The sequence below is a fragment of the Vombatus ursinus genome, unplaced genomic scaffold (assembly GCF_900497805.2).
Source record: "Vombatus ursinus unplaced genomic scaffold, bare-nosed wombat genome assembly UNPS02012709.1, whole genome shotgun sequence".
Taxonomy (NCBI): domain Eukaryota; kingdom Metazoa; phylum Chordata; class Mammalia; order Diprotodontia; family Vombatidae; genus Vombatus; species Vombatus ursinus.
The window spans coordinates 1,181,772-1,198,314 of NW_020952487.1; the positions used below are offsets into that span (position 1 = coordinate 1,181,772).

The window sequence follows — 16,543 nt, forward strand, 5'->3', positions numbered from 1 at the left end:
AAGAAAGAAAGAAAGAAAGAAAGAAAGAAAGAAAGAAAGAAAGAAAGGAAGGAAGGAAGAAAGGAAGGAAGAAAGGAAGAAAGGAAGGAAGAAAGGAAGGAAGAAAGGAAGGAAGGAAGGAAGGAAGGAAGGAAGGAAGGAAGGAAGGAAGGAAGAAGAAAGAAAGAAGAAGGAAGCAAGAAGGAGGGAAGGAGGGTGGGTGGGAGGGAGAGAAGGAGGAAGGAAGGAAGGAAAGAAAGTAAAAAGATTCCTGGACTCAAAATCAGATATGTCACCCTGATCCCCTTTGCATCTCAGCTCCTACACTTCCTAACTGGGCAAATCATCTCACCTCTCAAGAGTTTCAGTTTCCTTACCAGTGAAAGCAGTTATACTACCAAATTCACAAGGTTGTTGTGAAGAAAGTACTTTCTAAATCTTAAATGACTTAGAAATCTTAACCCAGGTTTTCTCTGTCTCTGCCTACCCTTGTCACCAAATTGCCTGAGGATAGGAATTAGGAATTAGGTTGTTCAACAGTTATATCTGCAAAATAATCCCTTATTCTCAGGATGTGAGTTTGTACCTGAGCCTTTCAGGTATCATTACCCCTATTTTTCAGATAAGGAAACTGAATTGGCTTGGAGTCACACAAATGGTAAGGTGTGAATGCTCTTTAAAAATCAAATGTGCTTCTATAAATATTTATTTTGACTTGCTTAGTTTTTACTGGTACCTTTAAGTCTATTTATTAACTAGTCAGCTCTCAATTATCCACAAGGAAGTCCTGCAATGTTGAAATCTTAAAGTTGCCTTCTCAAGACTAACACTCAAGGACTGTTTATTTTTCAAATTGGACTCAAAAAGTTGGGCAGTATCTTCTGCAGACACAGTGGTACAGGGCAGGAAATAAGTTTTGATCATTCATTTGATGTTAATTCCTATTTGTCAGTTGATGGATGATTATTTAAGCCTCAGGAAATAGGCTTTAAAGGGAGACTAAAAAAAAAGGAGAAGGGAGGCTCAAAGTGGCCTGAAGGTTTTGTTCTCATTCCCCTACCTGCCATGCATTCCCTACCTTGAACTGGTCTTATTGGTCCCACTGGTCATGTTGCTAGATGCCATACTGCAGCCAAGGTTGAGTAGATGCCCTGGCCTGGTTGTTTCCAGGAAACTCCTGTAAGGATTAGAGATACTGTCATTAACCTTTCTCCCAAGAAGTACCATCTCTGATAACTGCTCCCCAAGCTATTCTCAGTGAGATGGATGATCATGGTGGTGGAAGTGTCAATCTAATTACCACCTGAATCTCCTTCTGGGTATTCTCATCTCCCACTGGGCCCTCCAATGCCATATCTGGACAACATCTCAATTGTCTCCTAATGTCCTTCTTCTCTCTGTCTGGTTACCTCAGTGTCCACAAGGGGCACTTTCATCTTCCATTAAATATTCTCACTCCCTTCTGAGCAAACTCATTCCTTCTGCTAGATACTCTCATTCCCAGACTAGCTGCTAATGGCCAGATGGACCACGGCACCTCACTTGCTGTTTATGAGTTCCATGGAGAAAGGAAAGGAAGGTATTTGGAAAAGCAATATTTTGGGGGTGGGATGCTGGAGGCCTATGTTAACAGGCCAGGGTAACATGAGGAATGTATATTTGGGTTGTTCTCTAAGAGACATGGAAGAATCCTGAGCCCACCTTTCTGGTTTGCCAGCAGGGCACCCAGTTTCACTGGAATGACCTTCATCACTCACCTGGAAAGGAGTTTGCCATTGGATGCTAACAGAATTGCTGAGGGATGGAGAAGAAAGGAAAAGAAAACAAAGAAACAGTGAAAAGAGTGGTCAGAGTTTTCCATCTTGTCCCAGTCTGACTGGCCAGCCCTTTCTCCTCTGTTCCTCTACCTCTACCTGGACCACCTTTCATGTTCCTATTGCTTGTCCCTGGGAGCCCTTAGTCTATCCCTGTATCAGTTTAATGAGAACACCTGTCTGTGCTCTTTTCTATTTCCATGGATTTGTCTTCATACTGGGATTTTCCCAGAATGCCTATGACGAAAGGGGTTGCTTGACCAATGTACAACTCTCCAGGGGCAGGAATTATAGAATCTGAGAATGTTAAACGCAGTTGAAAGGACTCTGGAGGTTACCCAGACCAAACTCCTTATTTTATAGATGAGTGAGGCCACAAGAGATGAAATAATTTGTGTGAGCTCACACACTGAGAAAATGGAAGAGAAGAGCTTCAAATCCAGGTCCTCTGACCTTAGGGTCAGCTATGTTCCCATCTGGTCTCACCAAGACACTTTGGAAGTAGATGAGCTGAGTTTGAGGCTGGCTATGTGTCCATGGGCAAGTATGATGAGAATAATGATTATGGCTCACATTTATTTAATATTTTACAAAGTAGTGCAAATATTATTATCCAGGTTTGACAGATGAGGAAATTGAGGCTTAGAAAGGGCTAGTGATTTGCTTTCAGTTATATGGCTAATAGAAAGTAGATGTAGGGCATACTCACAATTATATGACTTGTCAAGATAGATGGGAATTGAATTCACGTTCTTTAATTCTAATCAAGTGTTTCCTTCATTGCATCAGACTGTTTCCAGGACTGAGACTGGATGTTCCATCCTGGCTCCCATAGCATGGGACCAGGCCTGCTCTGGCTTGCTTAGGCTTGGGTCTGTGTGCCAGCCTTGTTAGTCTCAGATAATAAGTCTCTAGAGTCTGGACTGTTGACAATGCTCAGCTTAGGCATGTTCTTTGTCTTAGATCATAATGATGATCAGAGCCAATCCAAGGGAAAACAGTGAAATAGGAAGCTGATCAACCCCTCATCTTCTCAGGGGTAGTATCCCTTTCCTAACCCCCTCAGGTTCCCAAGCTATTCTATCTCTCCAAGAAAGTATCTGGTAAGTCACTTTGCCTCTCTTGGCCTCAGTTTCCTCATCTTTAAAACTGAGATATTAGGAGTGAAACCTAAAATCCTTTCTATGTCTGGCAGTCTGTGGTTCTATTGTTGTAAGTCCCCAGAAGCTTAAGGTGATTTGTATTAATATACCACTCCTTTGAGAACATTTTTTTTTAATTTTTAAAGACAGATATGGAGATTCAAAGGGATGCCTTTCTAATAGTGAATTTCAAAAAGTGTGTGTGTGGGTGTGTGCGTGTGTGTGTGTGTGAGGCTTTTCTGTATCCTTCAAATTTCCCAATGTTGGTGGTAGCCTCCATTAATCTAAAGTAGAGAGATGCCCAACCCCTCTCCAGAACCCACATCTAAGCCTCTGCTCTTGATAATTCCCTCAGAACCCACCCTGAAACTTTTAGCTCTTACCCTCTGCTCCTAAGGTCAGGTCATCATCAAAGCTGGCTTCATGGCTGGGACATCCTTAGACATAACCAAGAAACCAAGAGGATCTCAGTTAAAGGAGACTTGCTTTCCCGAGAAATAGGAAAGCAGAAGGGGGCATACAGGTATACAGCCACACATGCATGTATGCAAAATCATGATACACAAAACTACATGCAAACTCATGAGTAAGTATGCACACTTGTACACACAAATGAAACACACATCTATATACATTCATGTTTAAATATACACAACTGCACACATAGTCACATGTAACTAAAATTTTCTTTTCCCTACTCCTTCCCCTACCCCCATACAATCAGTTACAAGTCACATATACCATGAACTCTTTGAAAGCAGGGATTATCTTTTGCCTTTCTTTGTATCCCCAATGCTTAGAACAGTGCTTAGCACATAATAGGTGCTTAATATTTATTGACTGAGTAGTAATGTGGACAAGAATAAGCTATGCTGTCATTTAGAAAATGAGCTATCTGTACATGGAGGAAACCCAACTGATCCCTGCTGTGAACTATCAGTAATCCCTTACCTGAGCTTCCAGGGATCGATGGTATATATTTGCAAGAAAATATGTAGCTAAAAAAATTGACACAATCTGCAGTCCAGGAAAGAGAACAAGGGAGGGAACAGGTTCAGCACTCACCACCATGGATGGACAGGCCGGGATCTTCAGGAAACCCTTCCTCAGAGGATCTGAAACATAGAAAGCTAAGTTTATGCTACTTTACCATAAAGATCATAGAACTTTCCTGGGTACTAGATGGCTGCTCATGTTTCTCCCAGGCTAATTAGCATCTCTATGCAGTTGATTCCCAGCTCTATAGACCTAGCTGCAGTCTCTCTCCTGAGCACCCATGTCACCAACTATCTTTTGGTCATCTCCAACTGGATATCTCACAGGCGGCTCAAAAGCAAAATGTTCAAAACAGAATTCATCTTTCCCAGCAAGCTCTCCTTTCTCCCCAGCTTCCCTATTGCTGTCCACAATACCACCATCTTCCCCATGACCCAGGCTCACAACCTCAGAATTATCTCTGACTTCTCCCTCACCCCATGCATCTAATCTGTTGCTATATGTTGTCATTTCAACTTTCACAATATCTCTCATTATATGTCCCCTTTCCTTCACTTACACAGCCACCTCTCTGGTTCAGACCTTTATAAGTCTTCTCCATTCCAATCTACCCTCCATTCATCTGCCAAAGTGATTTTCCTAAAGTGTCAGTTTGACCATATCATACCCTACTCAAAAAAAAAAAAAAATCAATGACTCCCTACTGTTTCCTGGGTCCTTCCTGCCTTTCCAAGTTTCTGTTTTTGTTTTTATTTTACTCCCATAAACTCTGGGTTCCAGCTTCACCGGCCTTCTTGCTGTTTGCAGCATATGACACTCAATTTCCCATCTCCATGACTTTATGTTGGCCATCACCCATGCCTGTAATGCTATCCTTTCTCACTTCCACCCCTTAGTTTTGTTGGCTTCCCTCATGAATCAATTCACATCTCATCTTCTACAAGATTAACTTCCATCTACTCTGTTTATATCTGGTGTATTCTTCCTTATTAGAATGTAAGCTTTTTGAGGACATTGCCTGTTTTTGCCTTTTTTTGCACTTAGCATATTTTTTGGCACACAGTAAGTACTTAATAAGTGTTTCTTGACTGACTTGATGTCAGGCTTCCCATGTTGTGCAAGGAAAGTCCAAGAATGTTTGCTTCATATTCCCACTGAGTTGACTCTTACCTAGACTATTATTTATATATGTATTTATATATGCATATATGTGTATATGTATAATATATATATATATACTGTTATAATACACTATAATATACTACTATAACCTTCTGTTAGCTGGTTTCCCTACTTCCATTTTCTGTCTTCTTCATGGAACAATGTGAATGTACAACATTATCTCCATCCTATAGCCAGACAGTGCTTTTTATGTGGGATATTGCTAGGCATTGTGCAAAGTGGTACAGCTCCTACCCTGTGTTACTTATAACTTTATATTGTTTACTACATGGGGGTTATTATTTTTTTTTAGTTAAAAGATAATTTTTCCTATGAGAAAAATCTCACTTATATACTTTGTGCTAACATATGTCTATATTTGTTGTTTTACATACTTTGCTCATAATGGGTACTAAATTAGTATTTGTTGAATTGGCTTTGTTGAATGAGGCTATATTTCCCATCACATCTACTAAATGTCTGGATATACAGTACATAAAAGCATAAGATTTTGAATTGGAAAGGATTGTAGACATCATCTTGTCTATTCTTTTAATTTTGCAGATGAGGAAACTGAGATTTATAGAATTTAAGTGACTTGTCTAAGGTCACATGAGTACTAAGGAATGGGAGTAGAATCTTGACTGATCACTAGGAAAAATTCAGAAAGCAACTTTAAAGGTATGGTTGTGAAGCAGTCCTAGAAAATTTAGAGGCAGTGAGCTCAGTGATCCAGCATGGCTTCATGGTCACACAGAACCAACCTCATTTCCTTTTGCAACAGGTTTACAGGAAGATTAAAGGGAAGTAGAGATATAGATTAGCTAGATATGCATAAAGCATTGGACAACAGCTCCTACTTCCTTGAGGACAAGATGGTAAGCTATGGTGGTTTTAAAACTAGTTGAATGATTGGCTCTACATGAAAAAAAAAATTGTCTGTCAGATCTATAGCTAAGGGAAGAGTTTATGACCAAACAAGAGATAGAGAGGATCATAGTAGATAAAATGGATAATTTTAATTACATGAAATTTAAAAACTTTTACACAAATAAAACCAATATAGCCAAAATTAGAAAGGAAGAAACTTGGAAAAACATTTACAGTAAGTTTCTCTGATAAAGGTCTCATTTCTCAAATATATAGGGAACTGAGTCAAACTGATAAAAATAAGAAACATTCTCCACTCGATAAATGATCAAAAGATATGAACAGGCAGTTTTCAGAAGAAGGAAGAAAGACTAACAATAGTCATGAAAAAATGTTCTAAACTCACTAACAATTAAAGAAATGAAAATTAGAACAACCCTGAGGTACCTACCACCTCACATTTATCTGCAAGACTAACATGACAGAAATGGAAAATGACAAATACTGGAGGGGTGTGGGAAAGTAGGTATATTAATACACTATTGGTGGAATTTTAAATTGGTCTAACCATTTGGAGAATAATTTGGAACTACGCCCAGGGGCTATCAAATTGTGCATAGCCTTTGACTTACCAATATCACTACTAGGTCTGTATTGCAAACAGATCAAAGAAAGAGAAAAAGGATCCATGTGTACAAAAATATTTATAGCAGCTCTTTTTGTGGTGGCAAAGAAATGGAAATTGAAGGGATGCCCATCAATTGGGGAATGGCTAAACAAGTTGAGGAATATGATTGTGATGGAATACTATTGTTTTGTAAGAAATAATGAAGGGGATTAAAAAAAAGGAAGAATGAAGGGGATGGTTTCAAAACTTGGGAAGATTTATATGACCTGATGCAAAGTAAAGTGAGCAGAACCAGGAGAACATTTTATACAATAAGAGCAATATTGTAATGTAATCCACAATAATTCCAAAGGACTCAATGCAAAATGCCATTAGTCCTGAGAACTCTCTGTGTGAACTCTGAGTGCAGATTGAAGCATTTTTCTCCACTTTCTTCATTTTTCTTGCTCTTTTTTGGCCTCATGCATAATTTGGAATTATGTGTTGCATGACATGTATAATGGGTATCAGATTGCTTGCCTTCTCAATGGGTGGGCAGGAGGGTGGAGGTAGGGAGAGAATTAAGAGCTCAAAAATTAAAAAAAAGGAATTAAATAATGGGATGACTGACTCCAAAGAATGATTAGTAATGAATGAGTCGAAGTCATAATAGAGGAAGGTCTCTCACAGAGTAGCATGGAGATTTGTCCTTGTTTATTTTGCCATATAAAATTTTTACCAACATTATAGATGAAGGCCTGGATGGCACACTTGTAAAATTTGTCCATGATGACTATTGGAATAGGCAGCTATCATATCAAATTACAGAGTTGGTATGACAAAAGATAGGCTAGAATTTTGAGCTGAATCTAATGAGATTAAATGTAATGGAATAAATAAAAATAAGCAATTGTACAAACAGAATATGGGGGAGGTGTGATTTGATAAACAATTCATCTGAAAGGTAATTGAGACTTTTAGATACTAAAAACCTCAAAATGAGTTAACACTAAGTGAGATATAGCAGTCCAAAAAAATCTCCCCAAAACTTCCAAACCCCCCAACTTAACCTAATCTAATATTTGGCTACATTAAGAGTAGCACAGTATTCAGAATGAGGGAGGTAATACTCCTACCATACTCTTTCCTGGTCAGTTCAATTCCTGTGCCACATTTTAGGAAGGACATTGATAAGTTGGAGAGATTCCACAGGAGAGCAATGAGGTTAGCAAATGACTTCAACTTCTTAATGTTTGTGGAAAGAACCAGGAATGTTTAGCCTGGAGAAGGCACAATAGCTATCTCCAAACATTCGAAGGTCTATCTTTTGGAATCAGACATACTCTGCTCAGGGTCAGAGGGCAAAACTAAGAGAAGTGGATGGAAGATGCAAAGGAGCAGATATAGGAGGAAGTTTCTAATTATTCGAGCTACTTAAAAGTGGAATGGGCTACATCAGGACATTGTTGGGTCCCTTTCACTAGTAATATTCAAGCAAAAGCTGGATAAGCTTTTTATGTTGTTGGTTTTGTTTTAGAAGGGATTGTAAGTCATGTATGAGTAAAATAGAGGGCCTCAGAGGTCTCCTCTAATTCTGAGACTGTGACTCTGTGAAGTAACACAGTCAACATAGAGCCACTCAGCTATAGCTCCTAACTTTAGTTCTTAGTCCCAACTCTATTCCCTACTCCTAACCTACATCCCAATCCCAAACTCAAATCCTTACTTATATCTTAAAGCTCTAGGCCCATCCGTTAGTCCTAACCTTAAGCTCTAGCAAAAAAAGTAGGATAGACACTCACAATCTTAAGCACTTTCCTATAGTCTCTTCCCAAATCCAGAGAGTGAAAATTTAGGTTAGGAGTCAGGGAACTCATCTTTCTCCCACTTTGGCTTGCTTTCCACAGGTCATAGTTTTGTACTTACCCACAATCCTGAAGCCAGTCTTCAATTTTATTTGTGGGGCTCTCTAAAGAAATCAGAAATTAAATTAGCAAGAGAATCAAAGGAAACTTGAACCAAGGTGTCACTCTTTTCCTCTCTCCACTTCCTACCTTCCTCTACTTACCTCATTACCAACAGCCACTCAATTCAGTCTCAGTGATATGGCACTTTTATTACTTAGACTTGTCTTTTCTTCCTAAGATCGAGTATAATAAAAGTATGACTTCCCTTGCTTAGGTTGGATGACCTCCCCAAGGTAAGTTAAGTGACTACCTTGGGAAGTAGGTCCATGTTTATCCCCAAAGAAATAGAAATAGAAAGACTTGCCCAAGGTCACATGGAAATTCTATCGAGACAAAACAAGAACCCCAGGTCCCCTGACTCCCAGTACAATGTTCTTTCCATGGTATGTTACAATAAATCAGATTAGTTCCAAGACACTATATACTCTTGGGGCTGAGCTCTCATATTTTGATATCCTATTAATGCCTCCCCATTGTCAGATTCCTTAAGACTGATTCCCTGCTTCTCATTCATTCATTCATTCATTCATTTTCATAGTGAATGTAAACAGTAACTGTTTCTCTTTTGGCCAAGCAACCCTGAGGGTCTTCCCCTCCCAGTTTGATTTTTTTTTTATTAAAGGGGCCATCCTTTGACTCACCTCTTAAAGAGGCCTATTCACTGAATGGGTGTTGCCTTACTCAAAGTGAGAACTTGAAAAGACCTTAGACCTTTAAAAGGGCCAAGGTCTCCCATTGTATCCTGGGCCATCTCCAGTCATCCTGATAGACATCTGGCCACTGGACCCAAATGGCTCTGGAGGAGAAAATGAGGCTGGTGACTTTGCACATCACTCCCTCACTCAAATCCAAGTCAAATGCAAGTCATGTCATCATCTCCCTGATGTCATGGTCCTCTTTGAGAATGAAGGACATACCACAACCACACAACCACAATCATTCATTCACCAAACACTTCTTTTCACCATCTTCTATAGGCAAAGTACTCTCAGTCTTCTGCCCAATGCCTCAACTCTTCTTAACCTTCTGAAAGTGGTCAAAATGAAGCTCTCATAAGTCTACACTCTGCCGAGCTATGCCTAGCATTATTTCCCCAGAGGAGCCCACTCTGATGGCCTCAAATCCTTCTGGATGCCTAACTTCTCCTCACCTTCCAAGAAGACATCATCCAGGTTGGGGGGCTCAGGGTCTGGAACATCTTGCAAGGCAGCTGCTGCCTCCTCCTCTAGGATCTGCGTCTGCCAGTTGTGGGTCTTCTGCAGCCATGCCCGCCGCTTTTCCCAGGATGTGGGGCTGAGCACAGAGACCTCCATGGCTTACAGTGGGACTTCAGAGCATTCCACAGCTGTAGTGAGACTGACCTGTAAGAGGAGCCAGAGTGACATCCATCTGACCAACCAAGAAACCTCTACTTCCTAGTGGCTGATCCCATTCACCTGTCTCCCCCCACTTCAGGTTGCAACTACTCAATCCAAGGCCATCGAGATCTAATCCCCCTCCAGAAGTAGTAAGGGAATTGGGGTAAAAAAGGAGACTAATTTCTCTTTCTACAATCTCTTCCGAAGTGAATTTTGCCTAAATATCTCCCTTGTTACAATTTTCAACCATTTCTTGTTCTTTGATTGTGGATAATGATGACAAAATAAAAATGATGAAGAAAATGACGATGGCTATGAGAATTATGATATAGTCTCGCCTTATATTTGTATCAGACCTTATGGTTTGCAAACAGCATATTGCACAATGTTTCACTGAATTTTTATCATAACTCTCTAAGGTAAAAGAGGCAAATATTATCACTGTTTTTTCAAGTAAAAAAAAAGACTTCTCAGAGAGATTCAGTGACTTCAGCTTCAGCTATAAAAGGAAGAGTCTGGGCTAGGGAGTCTCTAAGGGCCCTTCTAGCTCTGATATTCCATGAGTTTTAGATTCTACAGCTTGCCCATAGTCACTCAACTACTTAATGGCAGAGCTGGGACTATAAAACAAGTCTTCTGACTCACACTCTAAGATGCATTCTCCTTTTAAAAGTAGAAATATAGAAACAGTGGATATAGGGTCAGCCTTGGGGGTCAGGAAGATATAAGTTCAAGTCTTAACTTTGAAATACCCTTGCTATGAGACCTTGGACTGGTCATAACTTCCTAGTCTTCCAGGAAATTTTACATTGGGGACAAATAATTGATCTGTATCAATGGAAGGAATTTCCATGTGGGGAGTTCCTTACATTGATCAGATCATAAGTCTGGACACTTCTCTTCCCCATCTACCTCCCTGCTCTTTCCTCCAAAAGAAAAATGTAAACTTAAGAGTCAGCCTTTTAAGTGCATGATGGCACTTAATTTGCTATAATGCTATAACTTGCTATAATTTGAAGGGCCCTGAAAGGGTATTCCTTGAACTATAGAATTCCTTTTCACAAAACCTGCAATCTCCCCATTAATATTCATTATTTTGAGGGTTTTTTTTTAAAGATCTTTCAATATAGTAGAGATGTAGTAAAGAAAGCTTCAAACTAAAAGTGAAGAGACCTGGGTTTTAGTCCTGGTTTCCATCACTTAGGCTCTCTATGCCACAGTTCTCTACTCTGAAGAATGGGAATAATAATGACTCTCGTGTCTACCTCACAGTGTTGTTGTGAGGACCAAATGAGATAATGTGAGTACCAGAGCAACAATCAAGTGCTCTCCAGGCCTGAAAGGAAAAGACTCTCAGAAAAATAATATCTTATCTAGCTGTCAGACAACATCTTAGAATAGAATCATAAAATCTTAAATTGGAAGGTCAGAGTTTCCCAAACTTTCTCCATTCAAGGTGCCCTAGAATCTCTGTAATTTCTTCATGGTGTTCTTAGAGCAAAAGAAATACCTAGTGGTTCTATTTATTAAGTAGTTAGGTCAAAACTTTAAAATTTAAAATATCCCTCAGTGCCCCTATAAGTTCACATGGTTTAAGAACCATCTATCTAGTCATGGAATTATCAGTTTAGCAATGAAAAGGACATTTGAGATCACCCAGTCCAATACCCTCATTTTACAGATGAAGGAACTGATACAGAGAGCTTGTGACTTGCCCAAGGTTACATAGCTTATCAATGACAGAGATAGGGTTTGAAACCAGATCTTCTCCCTCTAAATATGGCATTTCCCTCACTGTATGATGCTTTCTCCCCTTAGTCCATCCAGTCTGAACACCTAAAAACATCCTCCAGATATCCTGACAAGCGGCCATCAAAACTCTGCTAGAAGACTTTGAATGCTGGGCAAGACTGTTACTCCAAGCAAGAATATTTGGGCAAGAGGTAGTTGCAAAGTAGAGACTACAGGGTGCAAAATATGGAGTACAGATACAGTTGGGCTGAGACAGAGTAGCATAGTTCTTATCTCCATCAGGCCTTCAAGTGGAAGCCATAACAACATGGGGGATAATTGCTCTACCTCATAGTAAGCATTGGCTAAACATTATGAGGCCAGGCATGGGCACAGATGTCAGTGTGCGTGTGTGTGTGTGTGTGTGTGTGTGTGTGCATGCATGTGAATGTGTGGTTCTCTTATGGTGAAAGTAAACTGCTCAAGGGAGAGAGCTTGCCCCATGGATATCTGTGTCTCGGGGCCCTACATCCCTGATGTCCTGATTGCTCCATGTGGATCATTGCTCTGTCATAACCTGGTGATGGGGAACCTACTGTCCCTTGAGGCAACCTATTCTGCTTGTGGAAAGCTCTAATTGTTCAGAATATTTTCCTTATATTGTCTCTTGGCAATTTCTACCCATTGGTTTCAGTTTTGTTGCCAAGTAGAACAAGTATATTCTCTCTTCCACGTGACAGGCCTTTGAATATTAAATATCTCATGCTTCTAGGTCCCTTCTCCAGGTTAAACCTTTTCAGTTTATTTAACAGATCTCTGTATAGCTCTCATCCTCCTGAGTCACTTCATCAACCCCCTTGCTTTTGGACACAGCTTCATAAATAATAAGAATTGGATGGGAATTCTTAGATTATAGATCATATATTCAGAGCTAGAAGAGACACTAGAAGCCATCAGGCCAAAACTTCTCATTTTATAAATGAGGAGACAGAAGGTATGAGAGGTTAATTTTTTGTCACATAAATAATGATTATCCAAGACAGATTATGAACCCAGGTCTGTCTAACTCCAAGCCTGTCACTCCAACCAACACTTCTGACCATCTAGTCCAATCTTTTTTTTTTATCTAAGAGATGACAAAATGGAGACATGGGGATGTTTTGCATTTTAACCAAGACCATACATTGTTTAGTGGAAGAACTAGGGTTCAAATTTAACCCTGTTGAATCTTAGTACAATGCCCTTTACCATTCTTGTACAAAGCTGCTCCTCTCATATGCTGGATTCAGCTTGTCAGTATTCTTCCTAAGCTGTGATACGTTCAGAACTGGATCTAATACTCCAGAAAATGAAACCTAAGAGTGAATGGGTATTTTTGACTGCAGCGTTACACTAATGATACATCTTGAGCAGGCAGTTCATGGAATTCCCCAGGATCTGTCTGAGTGAATGACCATATCATGGAGTCATGTTTCCCCCATCCTGTATCTGAACCTATCTGTGAGATCTTCCATTTCTCTCTATAAAGTTTCATCTTATTAGGTTCCACCCATGGTTTCTGTCTGTCAGCATACTTCTGAATCCTGATTCTATCACTGAATGTGTTAACAATCTCCTGCAGTTTCATGTCCTCTGCAAATTTGATAAGCATGGTCTTTATGCCTTCATCTAAGTCCTTGATAAAGAGATTGAATAGCACAGATTAGCTTTTCTTTATCAGATATTTCACAATAGCAGCTGAGAGCAAAGCCTTGTGGGAGTGGAAACAAGTCAGACCTGGGTTAAAGGGAAGAGGTGGCACTAGAAGGCTGCCCAGGTCTTAGGGCAGAGGTATCCATGGTGCTAGCACCAAACTACATAGTTAAATTGAGGACCACTCCCATCAAACCTCTCAAAACTAATATTTAAACCTTGTCTTTCTTCATTATCAGAGGAAAAGAAGGTTTCCATTGCAAATCCCGAAGATTTTTCCCTTTCTTTTTGTGTTGGTCTTCCAGAGAAAGAATTGGATGGGTGCTAGAAGCCTGGGGAACCTGAAGCAGATCACATAATTCATGGAAACATTCTGGAATCATCTGCTCATGGCATTTCAGAGAAGGCTACACCACAATGGTCAAACCCAAATAGAAATGAAGCCACCGCTGTTGTTCAGTAGTGTCCAACTCTTTGTGATCCCATTTGAGGTTTTCTTGGCAAGGATACTGGAGTGGTTCGCCATTTCCTTCTCCAGTTCATTTTACAGATGAGAAAATTTTGGCAAATAAGATTAAGTAACTTGCCCAGGGTCAAAATTATTTCTACCAGACATTTATTGGCTAAGGAAATCACATATTAACAATATCTATGTTCTAGTCTATTTTTCTTTATTTTGTTAAATATTTACCAAGTTGCATTTTAATCTGGTTTAGACTTCCAAGTGTTTGAAACATCTTAATCACAAGTTTTGGTTTAAGTATCTGGCTGTGAACTCTGCAAACACTGTCAGGTTGCATGTTTGCATGTCATAAATCATCCCCAAGAAGTCCTTCACATCTACTTTTTGTGTTTGCAGAAGCTTTTATATTTGCTTGTTTGTTTGTTTTTCCTAGGAGAGGCATCTGACAGAACAATTCTCTAGCATCAGAAACAGGAGGTAGAAGACACTAGGGTTTTTCAGCCCTTTACAGTAAGAGTTCTTAACTATCTTGCTACCGATATTTCAATTATAATTGGTTTGTTTCTTAATCGTATATATTTTATTTTAAGCATTTAAAAACAGGATTCCAAGAGTCTATAGGCTTCACCAGACTGCCAAAGGGGTCTGAGGCACAAAGAGATTAAGAGCCTCTGTTTTATAGAGAGGAGGTTAACAAGAGGGGAATTTCCACAGCTAATACTTAATATCTTATCAACCTTCACTCTTCCCACTCTCCAGCCCACTCCTTCACCCTCAGTTAGTATAAATATAGAGATTCCAAGACTTTCCTCCTTGGCATATCATATATAAGAAGGGAGCATAGTTTAGTATAATGTGTATGGAATTTTGAGTCAGACGATGTGGGTTTGAATCTTGCCTCTGGTACCTACTAGTGCGTGACCTTGGGCAAATCCCTTCATATCCTTGTTTTCCTCATCTATAAAATGGGAAGGAAAGGAAGAATGGGCCAAATGATCTCCCAGGTCCCTTACAGTTTTAGGTTTTAAAATTCAATAAGGCAAACAAGAAAAACAAACAAAAATAGTAATCCCCTAATGCATTTTCCAAAGAAGTAGAGATGATTTCTGGATTATGTATTTTGACCTGCAGCTTTATTTGCATGCTTTATTTAGTATGAGCCATCAGATCTCATCCATCTTTCTGTCTCTCTGCTTAGAATACCACCTCCCTCCCTGTTTGACACTTTCCCCCTCATTCCTCTCAGATGCCAATCAAGATTACTTCAGGAAGGCTTCCTAGATGTATCAACATGCTCTCTCTTCCCATAGCCTTGCCTTTCTCCCCTCTGCTCATGCAGTACTGCCCAGTAAACACTTACAATTCACTTTTTGCTGTCTTTGCTCATTCATTTGATGGTTTCTGCTTCTGGCCCTTTGTTGCTGATCCCTGGAAGTGAGATACCTGGAGAGGGAGGAGGAGCTCTATCTAGCAAGTCATGCTAAGCACAGCCAGAGATTCAGGTACATACAATCAGTGCATTGTTCTGTAAGGCCTCCTCCCTGCCAGGGCCAAGTAAAAGGAAAAGGATTGTCTGTTTTTCCTTCTATGTCACCTCCCTCCAGACTGCCATTTAAAAACCACTTTTCCCTCCATGGCGGTCCCCATTGTTGGTAGGCTGGGGCAGGGGGTGCTATTGGAATGAAGGTGGAGAGGAAGAGAGGAAAAAACAGAAAAGCTAAGATGACCAAGACTAGATGACCAGGGTCTAGCATTAATGTATTTACAGATGGCAGATGCTTCATAAATGTTTGAATTAAATTAGCCAGATTCCAGAGACACTTCCTACCCAAACTCTCAGCATCAAAGTCCTTAGGGTGGCTTCTATTTTTGATAAGAGGGATCTTGATTTTTAGTGTAGCTCTAGGTCAACAGATTTGTGTTTAATCCCCTGGCTGGCTACTGGGACATTTCCTTAAACACAAAGAAGACTTCAGCTTGATCTTCCCTAGGATAATTTTTAGAAAAGATCTAAGCTAGATAAATGATCGCTCCCAAAGTCTTTCTGATTTCTAAGAAGAAAAACAAAAATACCATTAACTGAATGCTTAAGTCCCTCTATTAGAGTGAGCACATTAATTTTAGGTCAAATTTAATTAAGAAGCAGCTAGGTGGCCCGATGGATAGAGTATGGGACTGGAGTCAGGAAAAACCTGAATTCAAATCCAGCCTCAGCTGTATGACCCTGGACAAGTGCCTTAACGTCTCCGCCTGCCTGAGTTTCCTTATCTATAAAATGTGAATAGTTATAGCACCTACCTCCCAGGGTTGTTGTGAGGATAAAATGAGATAATATTTGCAAAGTACTTTGCCAACCTTAAAATGTTATATAAATATTAGCTATTCCTATTTACAAACAGCTAAGTGGCACAGTGAATCTCAGTATTCGGCCTGAAGTCAGGAAGACTCATCTTCTTGAGTTCAAATCTGGCCTCAGAAACTTATTAGCTGTGTGACCCTGGGCAAACCACTTAACCCTGTTTGCCTCAGTTTCCTCATCTGTAAAATGAGCTGGAGAAGGAAATGGCAAACCGCTCCAGTATCTCCTCCAAGAAACTCCCAAATAGGATCATAAAGAGTCAGATGTGACCAAAATGATTGAACAAAAACTGTTATTTTATTAGAGAATTTTATAATCACATCCTTCTATTGACTACATACCCATTGTATTAGTTAACTCCCTTGGTAAATAGTTAGCTTTCTGAGCATCAGGGACATGTTTTA

General features: G+C 39.8%; 1 protein-coding gene across 6 annotated transcripts in view; it reads right to left on the reverse strand.

Moving 5' to 3' along the window:
* The window catches only part of TESPA1 (thymocyte expressed, positive selection associated 1), a 41,476-nt gene that overhangs the window by 12,340 nt on the left and 12,593 nt on the right, over positions 1–16,543 (reverse strand). For 5 of the 6 annotated variants that reach the window (XM_027858069.1, XM_027858068.1, XM_027858070.1 and 2 more), the window contains 6 exons: positions 9,687–9,897; positions 8,496–8,538; positions 4,001–4,050; positions 3,319–3,372; positions 1,737–1,773; positions 1,058–1,156 (listed from right to left, as the gene is read on the reverse strand). In XM_027858069.1, coding sequence (XP_027713870.1) covers positions 1,058–1,156; positions 1,737–1,773; positions 3,319–3,372; positions 4,001–4,050; positions 8,496–8,538; positions 9,687–9,849 — 446 coding nt within the window. In that variant the 5' untranslated portion in view covers positions 9,850–9,897. Of the gene's footprint in view, positions 1–1,057; positions 1,157–1,736; positions 1,774–3,318; positions 3,373–4,000; positions 4,051–8,495; positions 8,539–9,686; positions 9,898–15,140; positions 15,216–16,543 lie in introns of those variants that run through there. The other variant, XM_027858071.1, reaches the window with a different exon arrangement.